General features: G+C 44.8%; 1 protein-coding gene across 5 annotated transcripts in view; it reads left to right on the forward strand.

The window, feature by feature from the left end:
• The window catches only part of LOC140428542 (translocating chain-associated membrane protein 1-like 1), a 112,110-nt gene that overhangs the window by 30,390 nt on the left and 65,063 nt on the right, over positions 1-16,657 (forward strand). For 3 of the 5 annotated variants that reach the window (XM_072515134.1, XM_072515131.1, XM_072515133.1), the window contains exon 2: positions 547-610. The exons of 1 other annotated variant lie outside the window; for it this stretch is intronic. In XM_072515134.1, coding sequence (XP_072371235.1) covers positions 547-610 — 64 coding nt within the window. Of the gene's footprint in view, positions 1-546; positions 611-13,395; positions 13,523-16,657 lie in introns of those variants that run through there. One more of the 5 variants, XM_072515132.1, reaches the window with a different exon arrangement.

Genomic DNA, 16,657 nt, shown 5'->3' on the forward strand with positions numbered 1-16,657 from the left:
GGAAATACCCAGAATGTGCCCATTCCTGTTCAGTAGACTGGCAATGTAACTGAACTGGAACATGATTCAGGACTGAAAATGTAACCAAGGAAATATAGGAGGAACGTTTCTGCCCAAATCAAACAAAGAAATGTAAGATTTCCAAAGTTCCTCAACCGTAATCCTAAAAACTGTCCGGTGGCCAACTGAGCTAAACCTTGAATTTATCTCCTTTTTGAAGACCCTCTCTTTTTTTCTCTTTCTTCCTCCTTGGCTGAATATTATTTTTGCTTCGCTGCTCACTGAATGGACTCCGAATCATTTGTAGAGTATCTTTCTGTGTATGTATATGAAGAGGCAAATGTGGTCACTTGAAAATAAGAAATCCATTAGTTTGTTACTAATCCATATGTTTGTTACTGAAGTTTTTTTGGAAAAAGAAAATGGCTTTAGAACACAAAATGAAAAATATGTTGTGGAGTCCTTCGGTTTCATTGTTCTATTATATGTTTCGTTTTGAATGCACGAAGATTGGGTAGCATCTAAACTATTTGCATTTGCCTACAGGTCACAGCCAAGTTTGCCATCATGTTCATCACCGTACAGTACAATGTTACATACATCAATATAGGTAAGAGAAAGTAATTTGGTGTTAAACTGAGTGTAGAGAAACCAAATACGTTTGGATTTGTTTTCTGCATCTCAAAATGGCAAAATTCAGAAGTAATCAGCAGCAACTATTAAGTTAACGAACTTAATTGGATGAAACTGCAACCAGTAAGGACTAGAAAAGAAATCAAACCATTCAAAGAATTTAAAAAAAAAATGTTTTGAGCTGTCATAATTTTTGAGCTAACCCAGTTCATGCTCATGACGATGTAAACATATAAAACTTAAATAACTTGCATTAAAATGATAAATCTCACTCCTGCAGTTACGGAATTTACAGTGCAGAAGGAGGCCATTCAAGTCTGCAGCAGCCCTTGGAAAGAGCATCCCACTTAAGCCCACCCCATCCCAGTAACCCCACCTAACCTTTTTTTGGACAACAAGGACAATTTATCATCGCCAATCCACCTAACCTACACAGCTTTGGACTGTGGGAGAAAACCGGAGCACTCTGAGGAAACCCACGCAGACACTGGGAGAAGGTGCAGACTCAACACAGACAGTGACCCAAGCCGGGAATCGAACCTGGGATCCTGGAGCTGTGATGCAACTGTACTAACCACTGTGCTACCATGCAGGCGATGAAGGGAAGGGGGAGAGCGGGCGATGAAGGGAAGGGGAGTCGATGTCCCCGGGTTGGAGCCACGACATTTGTTTTCCCGACTCGGGAGGGGGCTGACACCCTCGGTCCTGGTCCCTCTCTCCTCATCTTTGCTATTAAGGGACAATTTAGCGTGGCCAATCCACCTAACCTGACACATCTTTGGACTGTGGGAGGAAACCAGAGTACCCGGAGAAAACCCACGCAGACACTGGGAGAAAGTGCAAACTCCACACAGCCACTGTCACTTGAGGCCAGAATTGAATCCTGGTCCCTCGTGCTGTGAGGCAGCAGTGCTAACCACTTTGCCACCATGCCGCCCCATATCATGTAAACCGAAGATGCACATTCTTTTTTAAAGCTAGAAAGTGCAATTGTCTTGTTCTTGAAATTAATGTAACAGGTCAGCTTGCAGTAGAGTGCATTTATTTGATTGACAGGTCTGTTAATAAGTTTGAGAGAGTTTGGAACAAGATGCAAGAGAGAGTGTGTGAAACAAAATCAGCATTTTAAAAACCTTTTTGCATCTGTGGGAAAGAGGGCCAAATGTAATGCAAGTAATAATTGCTTGTACCATACAAATAATATTTGAAGTTTCAACTATTCTGAGATTTGCACTTGGACTGTTCTATACTTTTAAGTTGTATTAAACTTGGCCTACTGCAGCTGTTGTAGAAATTGTAAATCAAAGATAACGAATTCGGAGCAGGAGCAGGCCACTCAGCTCCTTGAGCCTGCTCTGCCACTCAATCAGACCATGGCTGATCTAATTTTAACCTCAGCTCCACATTCTTGCCTATCCCAATGAACTTTCATCTTACTAATCAAGAATCTATCTCCTTCTGCCTTAAAGATATGTCTCAGCCATTTTTCGAGGAAGAGAATTGCAGTCTCAACTCCAGTGGAAAACAATGTCTTTGTCTCTGTCTTAAATGGGTGACCGTTATACTTTTAAACTGTGGCCCTTAGTTCTAGATTCTTCCACAAGAGCAAACAACCATTTCACATCCACCCTGTCAATATCTCTCCGGATCATGTTTGTTTCAATAAAGTCGCCTGTTACTCTCCTAAACTCGAGTGAATACAAGCCCAGTTTGTCCAGTCTTTCCCCATAAGACAACGCAGCCATTCCAGGTATTAGTCTAGTAAACCTTTGAACTGTTTCCAATATATTTACATACTTCCTTAAATAAGGAGACTAATACTGTACACAGTACTCCAGATGGGGCCTCACCAATTCCTGTATAAGTGAAGTATTACCTCCTTACTTTTGGATTCAATTTCCCACCCAATAAACAATAGCATTGCTAATTACTTGCTGCACCTTTTGTGATTGCGCCCAGGCACCCAGATCCCTCTGGATTGCAGAGCTCTACAATCTTTCTCCCAATAAGATAATAGTAAGAAGTCTTACAACACCAGGTTAAGTCCAACAGGTTTGTTTCAAACACTAGCTTTCAGGAGCAGTGCTCCGAAAACTAGTGTTTGAAACAAACCTGTTGGATTTTAACCTGGTGTTGTAAGACTTCTTACTGTGCTCACCCCAGTTCAACGCCGGCATCTCCACATCATAAGATAATATGCTGCTTTAAAAAAATTTGTCCTGCCAAAATGGATAACCTGACATTTTTCCACATTATGTACCATTTTCCCCATTCATCTAACCTATCTATATCCTTTTATATCCTCGTAATGGTCATCAGCAAATTAACAGCCATTGCTTTGGTAAAGAGTTGAGGCCCCTGCATTAGTTCTTGTTGCACACTAGTCGTCACACGCTGCCAACCAGAAAAAGACCCATTTATGCCTGCTGTTTCCTGTTAGCTAGTGAATCTTCAACCCGTGCCAATTTTGGGGCAGCACGGTAGCCTTGTGGATAGCACAATTGCTTCACAGCTCCAGGGTCCCAGGTTCGATTCCGGCTTGGGTCACTGTCTGTGTGGAGTCTGCACATCCTCCCTGTGTGTGCGTGGGTTTCCTCCGGGTGCTCCGGTTTCCTCCCACAGTCCAAAGATGTGCAGGTTAGGTGGATTGGCCATGATAAATTGCCCTTAGTGTCCAAAATTGCCCTTAGTGTTGGGTGGGTTAACTGGGTTATTTATGGGGTTATGGGGATAGGGTGGCGGTGTTGACCTTGGGTAGGGTGCTCTTTCCAAGAGCCGGTGCAGACTCGATGGGCCGGGTGGCCTCCTTCTGCACTGTAAATTCTATGATAATGTTACCCCTGACACCGTGAGCTTTTATTTTCTGCAGTAACCTTTGCTGAGGCACCTTATTAATGGGTTCTGAAAATCTAAATACAGTACATCAACTCAATCTCATCATCCACAGCACCTGTTACTCTGCAAAGAACTCTAATAAATAGGTTAAACATGATTTCCCTTTCACAAAACCTTTAATTATATTCTTTATTAATGTCACAAGTAGGCTTACATTAACACTGTAATGAGGTTATTGTGAAAATCCCCTAGTTGCCACACTATGGCGCCTGTTCGGATACACTAAGGGAGAATTCAGAATGCCCAATTCACTTAACAAGCACATCTTTTGGGACCGTGTTGACTCTGCTGATTACCATTTCGAAGTGCCCTAGCATAAAATTTAAAAAATAGCTTCCATCATTTTCCTTTAGACAGGTAGCAAGCTAACTCGCCTAGCATTGCCTGTTTTCTGTCTCCCAACCTGTTGGAATAAAGGAGTTACATTAGCTATTTTCCAATCTAATGGAACCGTCCCAAATTTAGTGAGTTTCAGAAAATTAAAACCAATGCATCAGCTATCTCAGTAGCCACTTTTAAGACCTGGGGATGCAATCTATCAGGACCCGGCAACTTGTCAATTTGCAGTTCCACCAATTCGCTAAGTATCACTCCCCTGGCGATTTGTAATTTTTAAAGTTTCCCCCCCTTTCATTTTCTGATTTACAGCTAATTCTGGGATGTTATTTGTATTCTGCATACTGAAGACTGATGCAGAATACTTACTCAATTCATCTGCCATCTCTTTATATTCCATTAGTAGCTTCCCAGATTCATTTTCTGTAGGACCAGTGCTCATTTTGTCAATTTTATCTTTTTAAAATATCTATTGAAACTCTTACTGTCTGCCATTATATTTCTAGCTTAAATATTGATGGAAATTACAATCTGCCTTTCTATTTCTAGCTAGCTTTCTTTCGTACTCGCTAATTTCTTCCTCGAGTCATTCTTCGTTTTTAATTTTCTGTCCAATCTTCTGACCTGCCACTCATCTTTGTGCAATTGTATGCTTTTTATTTAGTTTGATACTATCGTTAACTTTTTTGGTTAACCATGGATGATGATCCGCCCCTTGGAATTTTACTTTCTTATTGGAATGTATCTATTCTTTAATGAAGGGGCATTTTAGCGTGACCAATCCATCTACCCTACACAGCTTTGGATTTGTGGGGGTGAGACCCACGCAAACACTGAGAATGTACAACCTCCACACGGACAGTGACCCGGGGCCGGGATCGTACCCGGATCCTCGGCGCCGTGAGGCAGTGGGAATGTATCTATTCTGTGTGTTCTGAAATAGCCCCTTAAGTATCTGCACTGCATTCCTGTTGACCTATCCCGTAACCTAAATTACCAGTTCACTTTTGCCAGCTCTACTTTCATACCCTCATCATTGCCCTATTTAAATTCGAAATATTGGACTAATGTTCATAATTTTATAAACTCTTGGATATACACTCAGTCCCTCAGCTGCGCTTTGCCTTGCTGCACTAAAGAACCCCTTATTTAAAGTAAACTGAACTGGGGCTGGAGAATCTAGTGCTGTTAGTCAATCAGGAAAGAATTTTAGATGTAGCAAAATAAATTGACCAAGATTAGGAAGAAAACATTTAAACCAAAATGTTATAGGAAGTGCATGACAGTGATACATGCAAGAATTTGATATGTTAGCTTTACCGAGCTGTTCAACTTGGTTATTAGTATCCTGACTGCAGCTTGTATTTGTTTATTTTAACACTTTTAAGAAATTTTCTTTTGATTGTGACGTGTTCGCAGATTTCACTATTCAGCTCTGGAAATTTCCAAATCATTTCAAAGTAGATTTTCAAGATGTTTATGGATATAAGTTCGAGTAGGTCAGTCAAGTTGGGAGTGGTATTAGGGGCGAGGCCTGTTTGAATGTGGAATGTGAGGCCAGGGAGCAGAGCAGTTGGCAGCTGCAGTGGAATGGAAAAAAACACATAGCCCATGTTCAAGCAAGCATGGAGTAAAGTTGGTGTCATGTTACTTGGAAACTGAACAGGTCTCTGTGGGAGAATGAGAGCAATATTGTGTGGAGGGAGGGTGAGTGTGATGGAGGCATTGTGTTTAATATAAGACATCTTTATGTTAATTTTATATATATTTAATGTATTTTTTATATATACATATACATTTTTAGGCAGATAGTGGACTTGAACTGGGGATTCACGTATGTCCATAAAAATAGGGACTTCAACTATGATTGTGAGGTTAGGAGTTGCTTGCTTATAATCTGTAATTCCTTTTAAACAAATGCTGATGAAAGTATGTAAAACATTGACTCCAGTTATATCCTTCATCAACTGGTTTTCTAGAACGTGGTTTGGCAGCAGATGATGATTGGCTAAAGGTGAAGGGTGGAAGTGAAGAAAGATTTTTAGAGAAAATTACTGTCACAGTATCCATTGTTTAAAAAAAAAAAAAAAATCCCAGAAGACAGCATGTGCAAATTGTTAGGATATGATTTCCCTCTGATATTCTTGCATTCGAAACCGTGTGACCGGTGGAAGAATCGAATAATACGTCCTACCAAAAAGGAAATGCAATGTCATCTTGGTGGTGTTACTTCCTATCAGGAAGATTTTGTAAGCTACATGCTCGTTAGTCGGATAGTTGAGAAGATTTGGGCCCTTATTAGTTCTTGGATGAAATTTTCAAGAAAATGCTCATGACAGAGTTTGATCGATTTTTGAAAAACAAAATGTGGTGCTAAGGTGTCGCATATGGACAGGCTCTTGGTCCAAACAGGTGTTCAGATCTCGGAGATGGAGACCCTATTAAATCGGCTGCCCGCTGCCTTAAAATTCTTGGGGGATCTCTTTCAGTCTTCATGCAACAAATAGGACATTCTGTGATGATGCAGAATAGGACAGATTTTGAAATGGTCCAGGTGGTGGACTCGGGTGTCAACACGATGGAAGGGTTAAAGGCAGCGGAATGAGGGTGTAACTTCTTTCAGCAAATCTGGCCGTTAGTGCAGAAGGCCTAACTGAAACAAGAGTAATGGGTGACTGAATTCCAGGAATGCTCAAGGAACAATTTGTGTGTGCTTCTGGTACAAATGGAAGTATCATTCTGCAGTCAACTGCCGACTGAGAAATCCTTGAAATAAAAGCAAAATACTGTGGATGCTGGAGATCCAAAATGCAGCACGGTAGCACAGTGGGCAGCACTGTTGCTTCACAGCTCCAGGGTCCCAGGTTCGATTGCCGGCTTGGGTCACTGTCTGTGTGGAGTCTGCATGTTCTCCCTGTGTCTGTGTGGGTTTCCTCCGGGTGCTCCGGTTTCCTCCCACAAGTCCCGAATGACGTGCTTGTTAGGTGAATTGGATATTCTGAATTCTCTCTCTGTGTACCTGAACAGGTGCCGGAATGTGGCGACTCTGCACTTTTCACAGTAACTTCATTGCAGTGTAAATGTAAGCCTACGTGTGACAATAAGGATTATTATTATTAAAACAAAGTGCTAGAAAAACACAGCAGGTCTGGCAGTATCTGGTGAGAGGAATACAATTATCGTTTTGTGTCCAATATGATGACTCTTTGGAGCAACCTACTGCTGCTGCTTGGAGTTAGTATTTCTGTTTGCCACATGTTATTTGGTAGATTCCCTATCGGTTGTGCATTGGTTTGTTAATATACGGCTAAAGTTTAATTCTAAATTAAGCATTTACAGTTCCTCAGATGGGTTACTTGAGGCTTGCATATAAGAACATAAGAACTAGGAGCAGGAGTAGGCCATCTGGCCCCTCGAGCCTGCTCCACCATTCAATGAGATCATGGCTGATCTTTTGTGGACTCAGCTCCACTTTCCGGCCCGAACACCATAAATAACCCTTAATCCCTTAATCCTTCAAAAAACTATCTATCTTTATCTTAAAAACATTTAATGAAGGAGCCTCTACTGCTTCACTGGGCAAGGGATTCCATAGATTCACAACCCTTTTGGGTGAAGAAGTTCCTCCTAAACTCAGTCCTAAATCTACTTCCACTTATTTTGAGGCTATGCCCCCTAGTTCTGCTTTCACCCGCCAGTGGAAACAACCTGCCCGCATCAATCCTATCTAATCCCTTCATAATTTTATATGTTTTTATAAGATCCCCCCTCATCCTTCTAAATTCCAACGAGTCCCAGTCTACTCAACCTCTCCTGGTAATCCAACCCCTTCATGGATACCCCATATGGATTATAATACTGGACATTTTGTTTATGCTTGCAGTGATTGTTCAAGAGTATATTTTCCATTTATTTTTAAGTTTGAAAGTTACCAGAAACTACATTTAATTCCAAACCTTTGAGACGTAGCTTGAAATTGTTACGCATTTTTGATTTCAAGAGTTGGTGCTAAGTACGTGGGTTCCCTGACTATTATGATCTATGTTCATTAACAATCCTGATGTATAACAACGGTATATCCTTTGCTGCACCACAGTCAACACCACAGGCAGCTGTTTATTTAATCATAAAAAAGCCAATTCATTTCAAGACCATTTTCCATAATTTAATGTGTTATTTTATACATTTGAGTCCATCAAATCACTTTTCCATTTCTAAGTGCAACCATCCTTTTGTTTCTCTTACTGAGATCACTATTAGAAATTAATATTCTTATTATAGTGCTTTTGGTGACCACCTGATATCTCAAAAGCACTTTACAGCCAATGAAGTACTTTTGAAGTGCAGTCATTGTTGTAATATAGGAAACATGGCAGCCAATATGTGCACAGCAAGAACCCACAAACAACAATATGATGCTCTCCAGATAATGTTTTGTGTTGTTGGCTGAGGTGTAAATGTTGCCTTGGAATGCAGGTGCAGATTTTTTTTAAGATGAAAAAGGATCAAGAAACCATGGGTTATGGCTGCAATCTTGTAATCGATAGAAGACAATGGTAGAATACCAAGACTGATGGGGATCAATCCTGGTTCAATGAAGAATAGAACCAGGCATATCTGAACATGAGGTATCAAACTGGTGAAGCTACAACACAGGACTACTTGTGTGCCAAACAGCATGATCAACAAGCGGTTGGCAGAGCTAATCAATTCCAGCGGATCAGAACTAAGCACTGCAGTCCTGCCACATCCAGTTGTGAATGGTGGTTGACAATGAAACAACTCACTGGATGAGGAAACTCCACAAATATCCCCATCCTCTATGAAGGGGCAGCCTAGCACATCAGTGCTAGGATACATACCCAGGCAATTTTCCATATTGCGGAGTAGATGCTCGTGTTGGAGTTGTAGTGGGACAGCTTGGCTAGGGACACGGCATGTTTTGTAGTACAATCTTAGCCAGATGTGCTGAGTGGATAATTCATCTGTGCCTCCTCTGGAGGGCCTTATTATCACAGACTTCAGCCAATTCGATTCACTCCACACTACATCAGGAAACGGTTGAAGGTGTTGGATACTGAAAAGGCAATATTCTTGCAATAATACAAGACTTGTGCTCTGGATCTTGCTGTACTCCAAGCCAAGCTATTCCAGTACAGCTGCAGCACTGGCATATACCCGCCAAGTCTCCCAGACTAGTTGAGCAACAGCCTGACACATACTCACGAAATCATACCTGACAGATAATGCCCCATACATCACCATTCCTTAGTATGTCCTGTCCTGCCGGCAGGACAGACGCAGCAGAGGTGGCAGAATCCGTACTCCTCCATGTTGAACACCACTTGGAGGAAGCACTGAGGATGACAATGGTGCAGAATGAACTGTGGTTGGGGTACTTCAATGTCCATCACCAAGTGGCTCGATAGTCCCACAACTAACTGAACTAGCCGGGTCCTAAAGGACAAAGCCTGCTAGACTGGGGCAAGTGTTGAGGGAAATAACCTGAAGTAAAAACATACTACACCTTATCCTGAGCAACCTGCCTGCCACAAATGCATCTGTCCATAACAGTATTGGTAGGAGCAACCACTACACAGTCCTTGTGGAGATGTACATTGAGGATGCCCTCCATTGTGGTGTGCGGCCAAAACGAGCACTCATTCGGAACAGTCTCCAGTCAGAAGTGCAGAGCAGGGCAGCACGGTGGCCTAGTGGTTAGGACAGCTGCCTCACGGCGCTGAGGTCCCAGGTTCGATCCCGGCTCTAGGTCACTGTCCGTGTGGAGTTTGCACATTCTCCCCGTGTCTGCGTGGGTTTCGCCCCCACAACCCAAAAATGTGCAGAGTAGGTAGATTGGCCACACTAAATTGCCCCTTAATTGGAAAAAATAATTGGGTAATCTAAATTTTAAAAAAAAAAAGTGCAGAGCGGATGATCCATCTCCACCTCCTGAAGTTGCCAGCATCACTGTCTTCATCTTCATTCAATTCAACACTCACATAATATGAAGAAACTGCTGAAGGCACTGGATATTGCAAAGGGTATGACCCTGACAATATCCCGGCAATAGTACGCGAGTCTTGTGCTCCAGAACGTGCTTTGCCCTTAGCCAAGCTGTTCCAGTACAGCTACAACACTGGCATCGACCCAGCAATGTGGAAAATTGCCTAGGTATGTCCTGTGCACAAAAAGCAGGACAAATCCAACCTGGCCAGTCACCGCCTGGTTAATCTACTCTCGATCATCAGCAAAGTGATGGAAGGGGTTGTCAACAGTGTAATCAAGCAGCAGTTGCTTAGCAAGAATCTTCTCACTGACTATCTGTTTAGAATCTTCTACGGTCACTCAGCTCCTGGCTCCTTTACAACTTTGGTTCAAATATGGAAATAAAGAGCTAAACCCGATAGGTTTAGATGAGGAAAGGGTGATTGCCCTTGACATCAAGACAGCATTTCATCGAGTATGGCATCAAGGAAACCTAGCAAAACTGAAGTCAGTTGGAATTAGTGGGAAAACTTTCCACTGATTAGAATCATACCTAGCACAAGATGGCTGTGGTTGTTGGAGATCATTGCAGGAGTTCATCAGGGTAGTTTCCTAGGCCCAACTATCTTCAGGTCCTTCATCAATGACCTATCTTCCAACATGAAATCAGTGGTGAGTATGCTCACTGATGATTACACAATGTTCAGCACCATTCGTAACTCCTCAGATACTGGAGCAGTCCACGTGCAAATGTAGTAAGACCTGGATAATATCCAGGCTTGGGATGCCAAGTGGCAAGTAACATTTGGTCCACAGAAGTGCCAGCAATGACCATCTCCAATAAGAGAGGAACGAACCATTGCTCCTTGGATGGTCAGAAGCTTTTTCCCAGGGTGAAAAAGTCATTTACGAGGGACATAGGTTTAAGGTGCAAGAGAGAAAGTTTAGAGGAGGCAAGTTTTGTATACAGTGGGTGGTGAGTGCCTGGAACGCATTCCCAGGGGAGGTGGTGGAAGCAGATACGACAGCGATGTTTAAGATGCACCTTGACAAATACATAACTAGGATGGGAATAGAGGGATATGGACCCCGGAGGTGCATAAGGTTTTAGTGCAGCCAAGTATCGTGATCGGAGCAGGCTTGGAAAGCCGAAGGGCCTGTTCCTGTGTTGTTATTTGTTCTTTGACATTCAATGGCATTATAATTGCTGCATCCCCCACTATCAACATCCTGGTGGTTACCATTGACCAGAAGAAGAATTGGACTAGCCATATAAATATTGTGACTGCAAGAGCAGGTTCGAGGCTAGGAATATTTTGGTGAGTAACCCACCTCCTGACTCCAACCCTATCCACCATCTACAGACGCATGAGAACACCACCACTTGAAAGTTCCCCTCCTGGCACCAGGAAGTGCCGTTGTGACTTGGAAATATACCGTTGTTCGTTCACTTGCTGGGTCACAGTGCTGGAACCCCCAGTGGGTGTAACTCAGACTGCAGCAATTCAAGAAGTCACCCACCTCCTGATGGCATTTAAGGATGAGCAATAAATGCTGGCCTAGCCAGTGTTGCTAGCATCCTGCACAAAATTACTTGTTAAAAAACTGAAGGCTGCTGCAATAAAGACACTTAATAAGTTAAGAGAAACTGAAAAGGAATGCGATCGATGTTTTAAAAAAATATTTTTAATTTTTTTCCCATTTATTAACAATAAATGTGACACATAACAAAGGTTTAAAAAAAAAATGTTTTTATTCTCCGTTTTCACATTTTCCTTCAAAATTTACAGCCCACCCACAGATCCCATCCTCCCACCACCCCAAACAACGGCCCACCTGTCAATATATGCATCCAATAAAACAAACCCTCCCACGGTGGCAACAAAAAACAATGGAGAAAAAGAAAAAGGAGTCCGGGACTGCCCATGGTCACCATTGACCTATAGAGTCAACCCCCCCCCCCCCTTACACTCAATGCCATCCAACCTCTGAAAGAGTACCGTACATGATACCCAAGATTTGTACACCCCACCCCCCAGTCTCCAACTCCTCCCGTCCGCTGCCTCTTGTAAAACTCCTCCCCCCAACCTCGGTTCCTCCCCCCCCCCCCCCCCCCCCAACTTTCCACCCCGGCTAGACCACTCGGACCCTGTTCTGCCAGGCTCCGATGGCCGCAGCCCCTCTCCCCAACCTCACTCCCGTTCACTGGCCGGCTTAAACTGGCCAGCGTGGAGGCCCCCGCCTGGGTCCCTTTCCCCCTCGCCGGGCCCTAGGAAAAGCCCAGAAATCCCCTTTTAGCAGACAAACCCCGCATGTCCACCTACACCCCAAAGAGCCCTCATTTCGAGTGAAAGTCCCATCACATCCCTTGTCCAAATATATACAACATTGGCTCCTTTAGCCCATACACCCGCACGCAGTGAAACCAAAAAAGAAGACAATACAGTCAGTTAAGAGGTCACATCGGCACATGGCCATTTCTCAGTTCTGCCACAGTCCTTCTGCCTTCGCAAACTCCTCCGCTGCTTCCGCCGTTCCAAAATACAAGTCCCTGAGCTTGTAAGTCACCCTCAGCTTCGCTGGATATACAATGCCGCACTGCACCTTGCTAATGTACAGTGCCCTCTTCACCCGGTTGAAGGCAGCCCACCTCCTCGCCAGCTCCACCGTAAAGTCCTGGTATACCAGCTCCAGCCCACAGCACCACCCGCTTCTGCTTGGCCCAGCTCAGGACCTTCTCCTTCACACTGTACCTACGGAAGCACAGAGTCACTACCCTTGGCGGCTCACTCGCCATTGGTACAGGCCTCCACGACCGATGAGCCCGATCCAGTTCATATCGGGAGGGATCCTCCCCCTCCCCCAATAGTTTTGCCAGCATCGCGGCAAAATACTCAGTCTGCTTCGGTCCTTCCAACTCCTTCGGGCAGCCCCACAATCCTCAAATTCTGTCGCCTAGATCTGTTTTCCAGGATTTCCATTTTTCCTCGTAGATCCTTGTTAATGCCCATCACCTTCCGCATCTCCTTCCCCATCGAGGCAAGTTGATCACCGTGCTGCAATAATGTCTCCTCCACTTCCTTCAGCGCCTCCCCTTGCTCTCGCACCTCCGCCACTGCGCTCGCCACCGCCGTCATCACCGGGGAAATCACCTCCTCCACCAGCGCACTCAAAACCTCACTCATCTTCCTCATTGTCTCCATGTATCTTGTAAACTGTCTTTCGAATTCCGCAGACATCACCGTAGTTATTTCTTCAGCCGTAAGCAATGTGGTCTCCACTGGTGCTTCAGCCTCCATTTTCCTTGGTGACCCCGCGGTGACCTTTCCACTCCCCGACGGACCTTCAGCTGTTTTCTTTACGGATGATTTTTTGCTTACCCTCGACAATCTTCTTCACTGTGCCTTTACTGTTTCTTCCTGCTTTTGCCGCCTCCGTGGACCCTGGGACCTGGCTTAAAGCCCCGAAAATGCCGTTCCCGAACGGGAGCCCTCCATTGTGCGGCCGCCTCCCGCCCGCCGTCACCGGAAGTTCTACAAATAACAAAGTTGATGTAAAATGGGTACAGACAGAACAAGAGTTATTACCAGCATAAATACAAGCCAAACGGGTCAGTTGAGGAACCAGAGCCCTCAGCCTAAATGCCGGATCAATCCAACGAGATACCACGGTGAGTCGGAAAAAGAGGGCAAGGTTATGTTAATACTGAAGGATAACAACACCGGTTGCACACCCCAAAGTATAGCGATTCAGACTAACAACTTGAGATGAGTTGAATTGAGTTGAAATAAGATGAGTTCACTCATGGAAAACCCAGCAAAAGCAAGTCAGCCAAAGTGCAGCCTATAAATTTAAGATTGGAGTCCGATACTTTATGGAATTGAGAACAGATGTCATAAATTCCATGGGGAATGAATTTCCATAATCCGCCTATGTTGTGCCAGTTTTGGATAGAGGGATATTTGTCACTAATCCAGGAGCATAGGATATTTTTAGGTTATACAGCCTTTTTTCATTAGAATTTGTGATTCTCTCACCTGGGATACCCAAAATGAAAAATACAGGATTAGACTCGAGGCGCTCTCAAAAATTCTCTCCATTTGCTGACCACACCTGACCAATAGAACTTGATCTTGAACTAGGCCCATAGACAATATATTGTTGCATTCAGCTACCTGGCACTTTAGGCACATCACTGATAAAGCAAAATCAAACCTGTGTCTGGCACTAGGCATAATATGAATACTGTGTAGAATGTTCAACTGGGCCTCTTTCATCTTTATTGCAAACCAAAATTTTACCGACATAGTCCCATATGTTACCCCATGTTTCCTCATCAATCATGACAGCCAAGTCCTTTTCCCACGCCTGCAAGGCATTCAAAATGGTGATACTGGCCCTGGAGTTCAAAACATCATCGAACTTGTCGATCAATTATTTAGGCTCCACAAAATTAAAGATTCTTTCAATTTGGGAAATTGAGGAGTCAAGATGCAGGGAAGTCTTTTATTTTTTATTTTTTTTAATTCTCCTTTTTCACATTTTCTCCCACATTTACATCCATCAACAATAAACAATAATCAGCAAGATATGTCAGTCCCCATAATAACAACGATCCCATTTACCCACCAACCTCCAAACCTCTACATAAACAAATGATAAAAAGGAATCAGGGATTACCCATAGTCACCCTTAATCGTACTCAGCCCCCCCCCCCCCCCTCCCCCCCCCCCCCCCCCCCCCCCCGGCCCAAACCCCAGGTCTCCAGCTCCTCCCGTCCACTGCCTCTTGTAAAACTCCTCCTCCCAACCTCGGTTCCTTCCCCCCAACTTTCCACCCCGGCTAGACCACTCGGACCCTGTTCTGCCAGGCTCCGATGGCCGCAGCCCCTCCCCCCCCCCCCCCCCCACCTCACTCCCGTTCACTGGCCGGCTTAAACCGGCCAGCGTGAAGGCCCCCGCCCGGGTCCCTTTCCCACTTGCCCGGCCCTAGGAAAGCCCAAAGATCCCCTTTTAGCACACAAACCCCGCATATCCACCTACACCCCAAAGAACTCTCATTTCGAGTGAAAGTTCCGTCCCTTCCCTTGTCCAAATATATACCACATTGGCTCCTTTAATCTCTACACCCGCGCGCAGTGATACAAAAAAGAAGAAAATACAGTCATGAGGTTACATGGCCATTCCTCAATTTGTCACTTCTGCCACAGTCCTTCTGCTTTCGCAAACTCCTCCGCTGCTTCCGCCGTTCCAAAATAAAAGTCCCTGAGCTTGTAAGTCACCCTCACCTTTGCTAGATATACAATGCCGCACCGCACCTTGCTAATGTACAGTGCCCTCTTCACCCGGTTGAAGGCAGCCCGCCTCCTTGCCAGTTCCACTGTAAAGTCCTGGTATACACGTATACCAGCTCCAGCCCACTGCACCACCCGCTTCTGCTTGGCCCAGCTCAGGACCTTCTCCTTCACCTTGTACCTACGGAAGCACAGAGTCACTGCCCTTGGCTGCTCACTCGACTTTGGTACAGGCCTCCACGACCGATGAGCCCGATCCAGTTCATATCGGGAGGGATCCTCCCCCTCCCCTAATAGTTTTGCCAGCATCGCGGCAAAATACTCAGTCGGCTTCGGTCCTTCAACTCATTCGGGCAGCCCCACAATCCTCAAATTCTGTCGCCTGGATCTGTTTTCCAGGTCTTCCATTTTTCCTCGCAGATCCTTGTTAGTATCCATCACCTTCCGCATCTCTTTCCCCATCGAGGCAAGTTGATCGCCGTACTGCAATAACGTCTCCTCCACTTCCTTCAGCGCCTCCCCTTGCTCTCGCACCTCCGCCACTGCGCTCGCCACCTCCTTCCTCACCGGGGAAACCGCCTCCTCCACCAGCACACTCAAAACCTCCCTCATCTCCTTCCTCACCGTCTCCATGCATTTTGCAATCTGCGCCAACTGCTTTTCAAATTCCGCAGCCATCACCTTGGTTATTTCTTCAGCCGTAAGCAGTGCGGCCTTCCCTGGTGCTCCAGCCTCCATTTTTCCTGGTGACCCCGCGGTGGCCTTTCCACTCCCCTACAGACCTCCAGCTGTTTTTTTTCCGGCCGTTTTCTTGCTCACCCTCGACATTTTACTTTGTTCTTTTTTTCTCTTTGTTCTTTTTTTCCTCATGTCTTCACTGTGCCTCCGTGCCTTCTCGCTGCTTCTGCCGCCTCCGCGGACCCTGGGACCGGGCTTAAAGTCCCGAAAATGCCGTTCCCGAACGGGAGCCCTCCATTGTGCGGCCGTCTCCCGCCCGCCGTCACCGGAAGTCCGCAGGGAAGTCTTGTTTTTTAAAAAAATATATTTTATTCAAACTTTTTTGGCCAAACAAAACAATACAAAGGTTTTCCTTTTTTGACATGAAACAGTATAAATAACAGCGGCCATTTTAACAAATAAATAAATAATATGTAAACTAAATGGCAACTGCCATATCAAAAATAATAACTCTCCAAAAATAAAATCGAGCAATCCAGTATACATAACCTGGTACAAATATCTATACACAAACATCCCTGAGGACCCGCCTGGGCTCTCTTTTCCCCCCCCCCCCCCCGGGTTGCTGCTGCTACCTTCCCATTTCCTTTATCGTTCTGCGAGGTAGTCAATGAACGGTTGCCACCGCCTGGTGAACCCTTGAGCCGAACCCCTTAGTGCGAACTTTATCCGTTCTAGTTTTATAAACCCTGCCATGTCATTTATCCAGGTCTCCACGCCCGGGGGTTTGGCTTCCTTCCACATAAGCAATATCCTTCGCTGGGCTACTAGGGA

Source organism: Scyliorhinus torazame, chromosome 8, assembly GCF_047496885.1.
Source record: "Scyliorhinus torazame isolate Kashiwa2021f chromosome 8, sScyTor2.1, whole genome shotgun sequence".
NCBI classification, from domain to species: domain Eukaryota; kingdom Metazoa; phylum Chordata; class Chondrichthyes; order Carcharhiniformes; family Scyliorhinidae; genus Scyliorhinus; species Scyliorhinus torazame.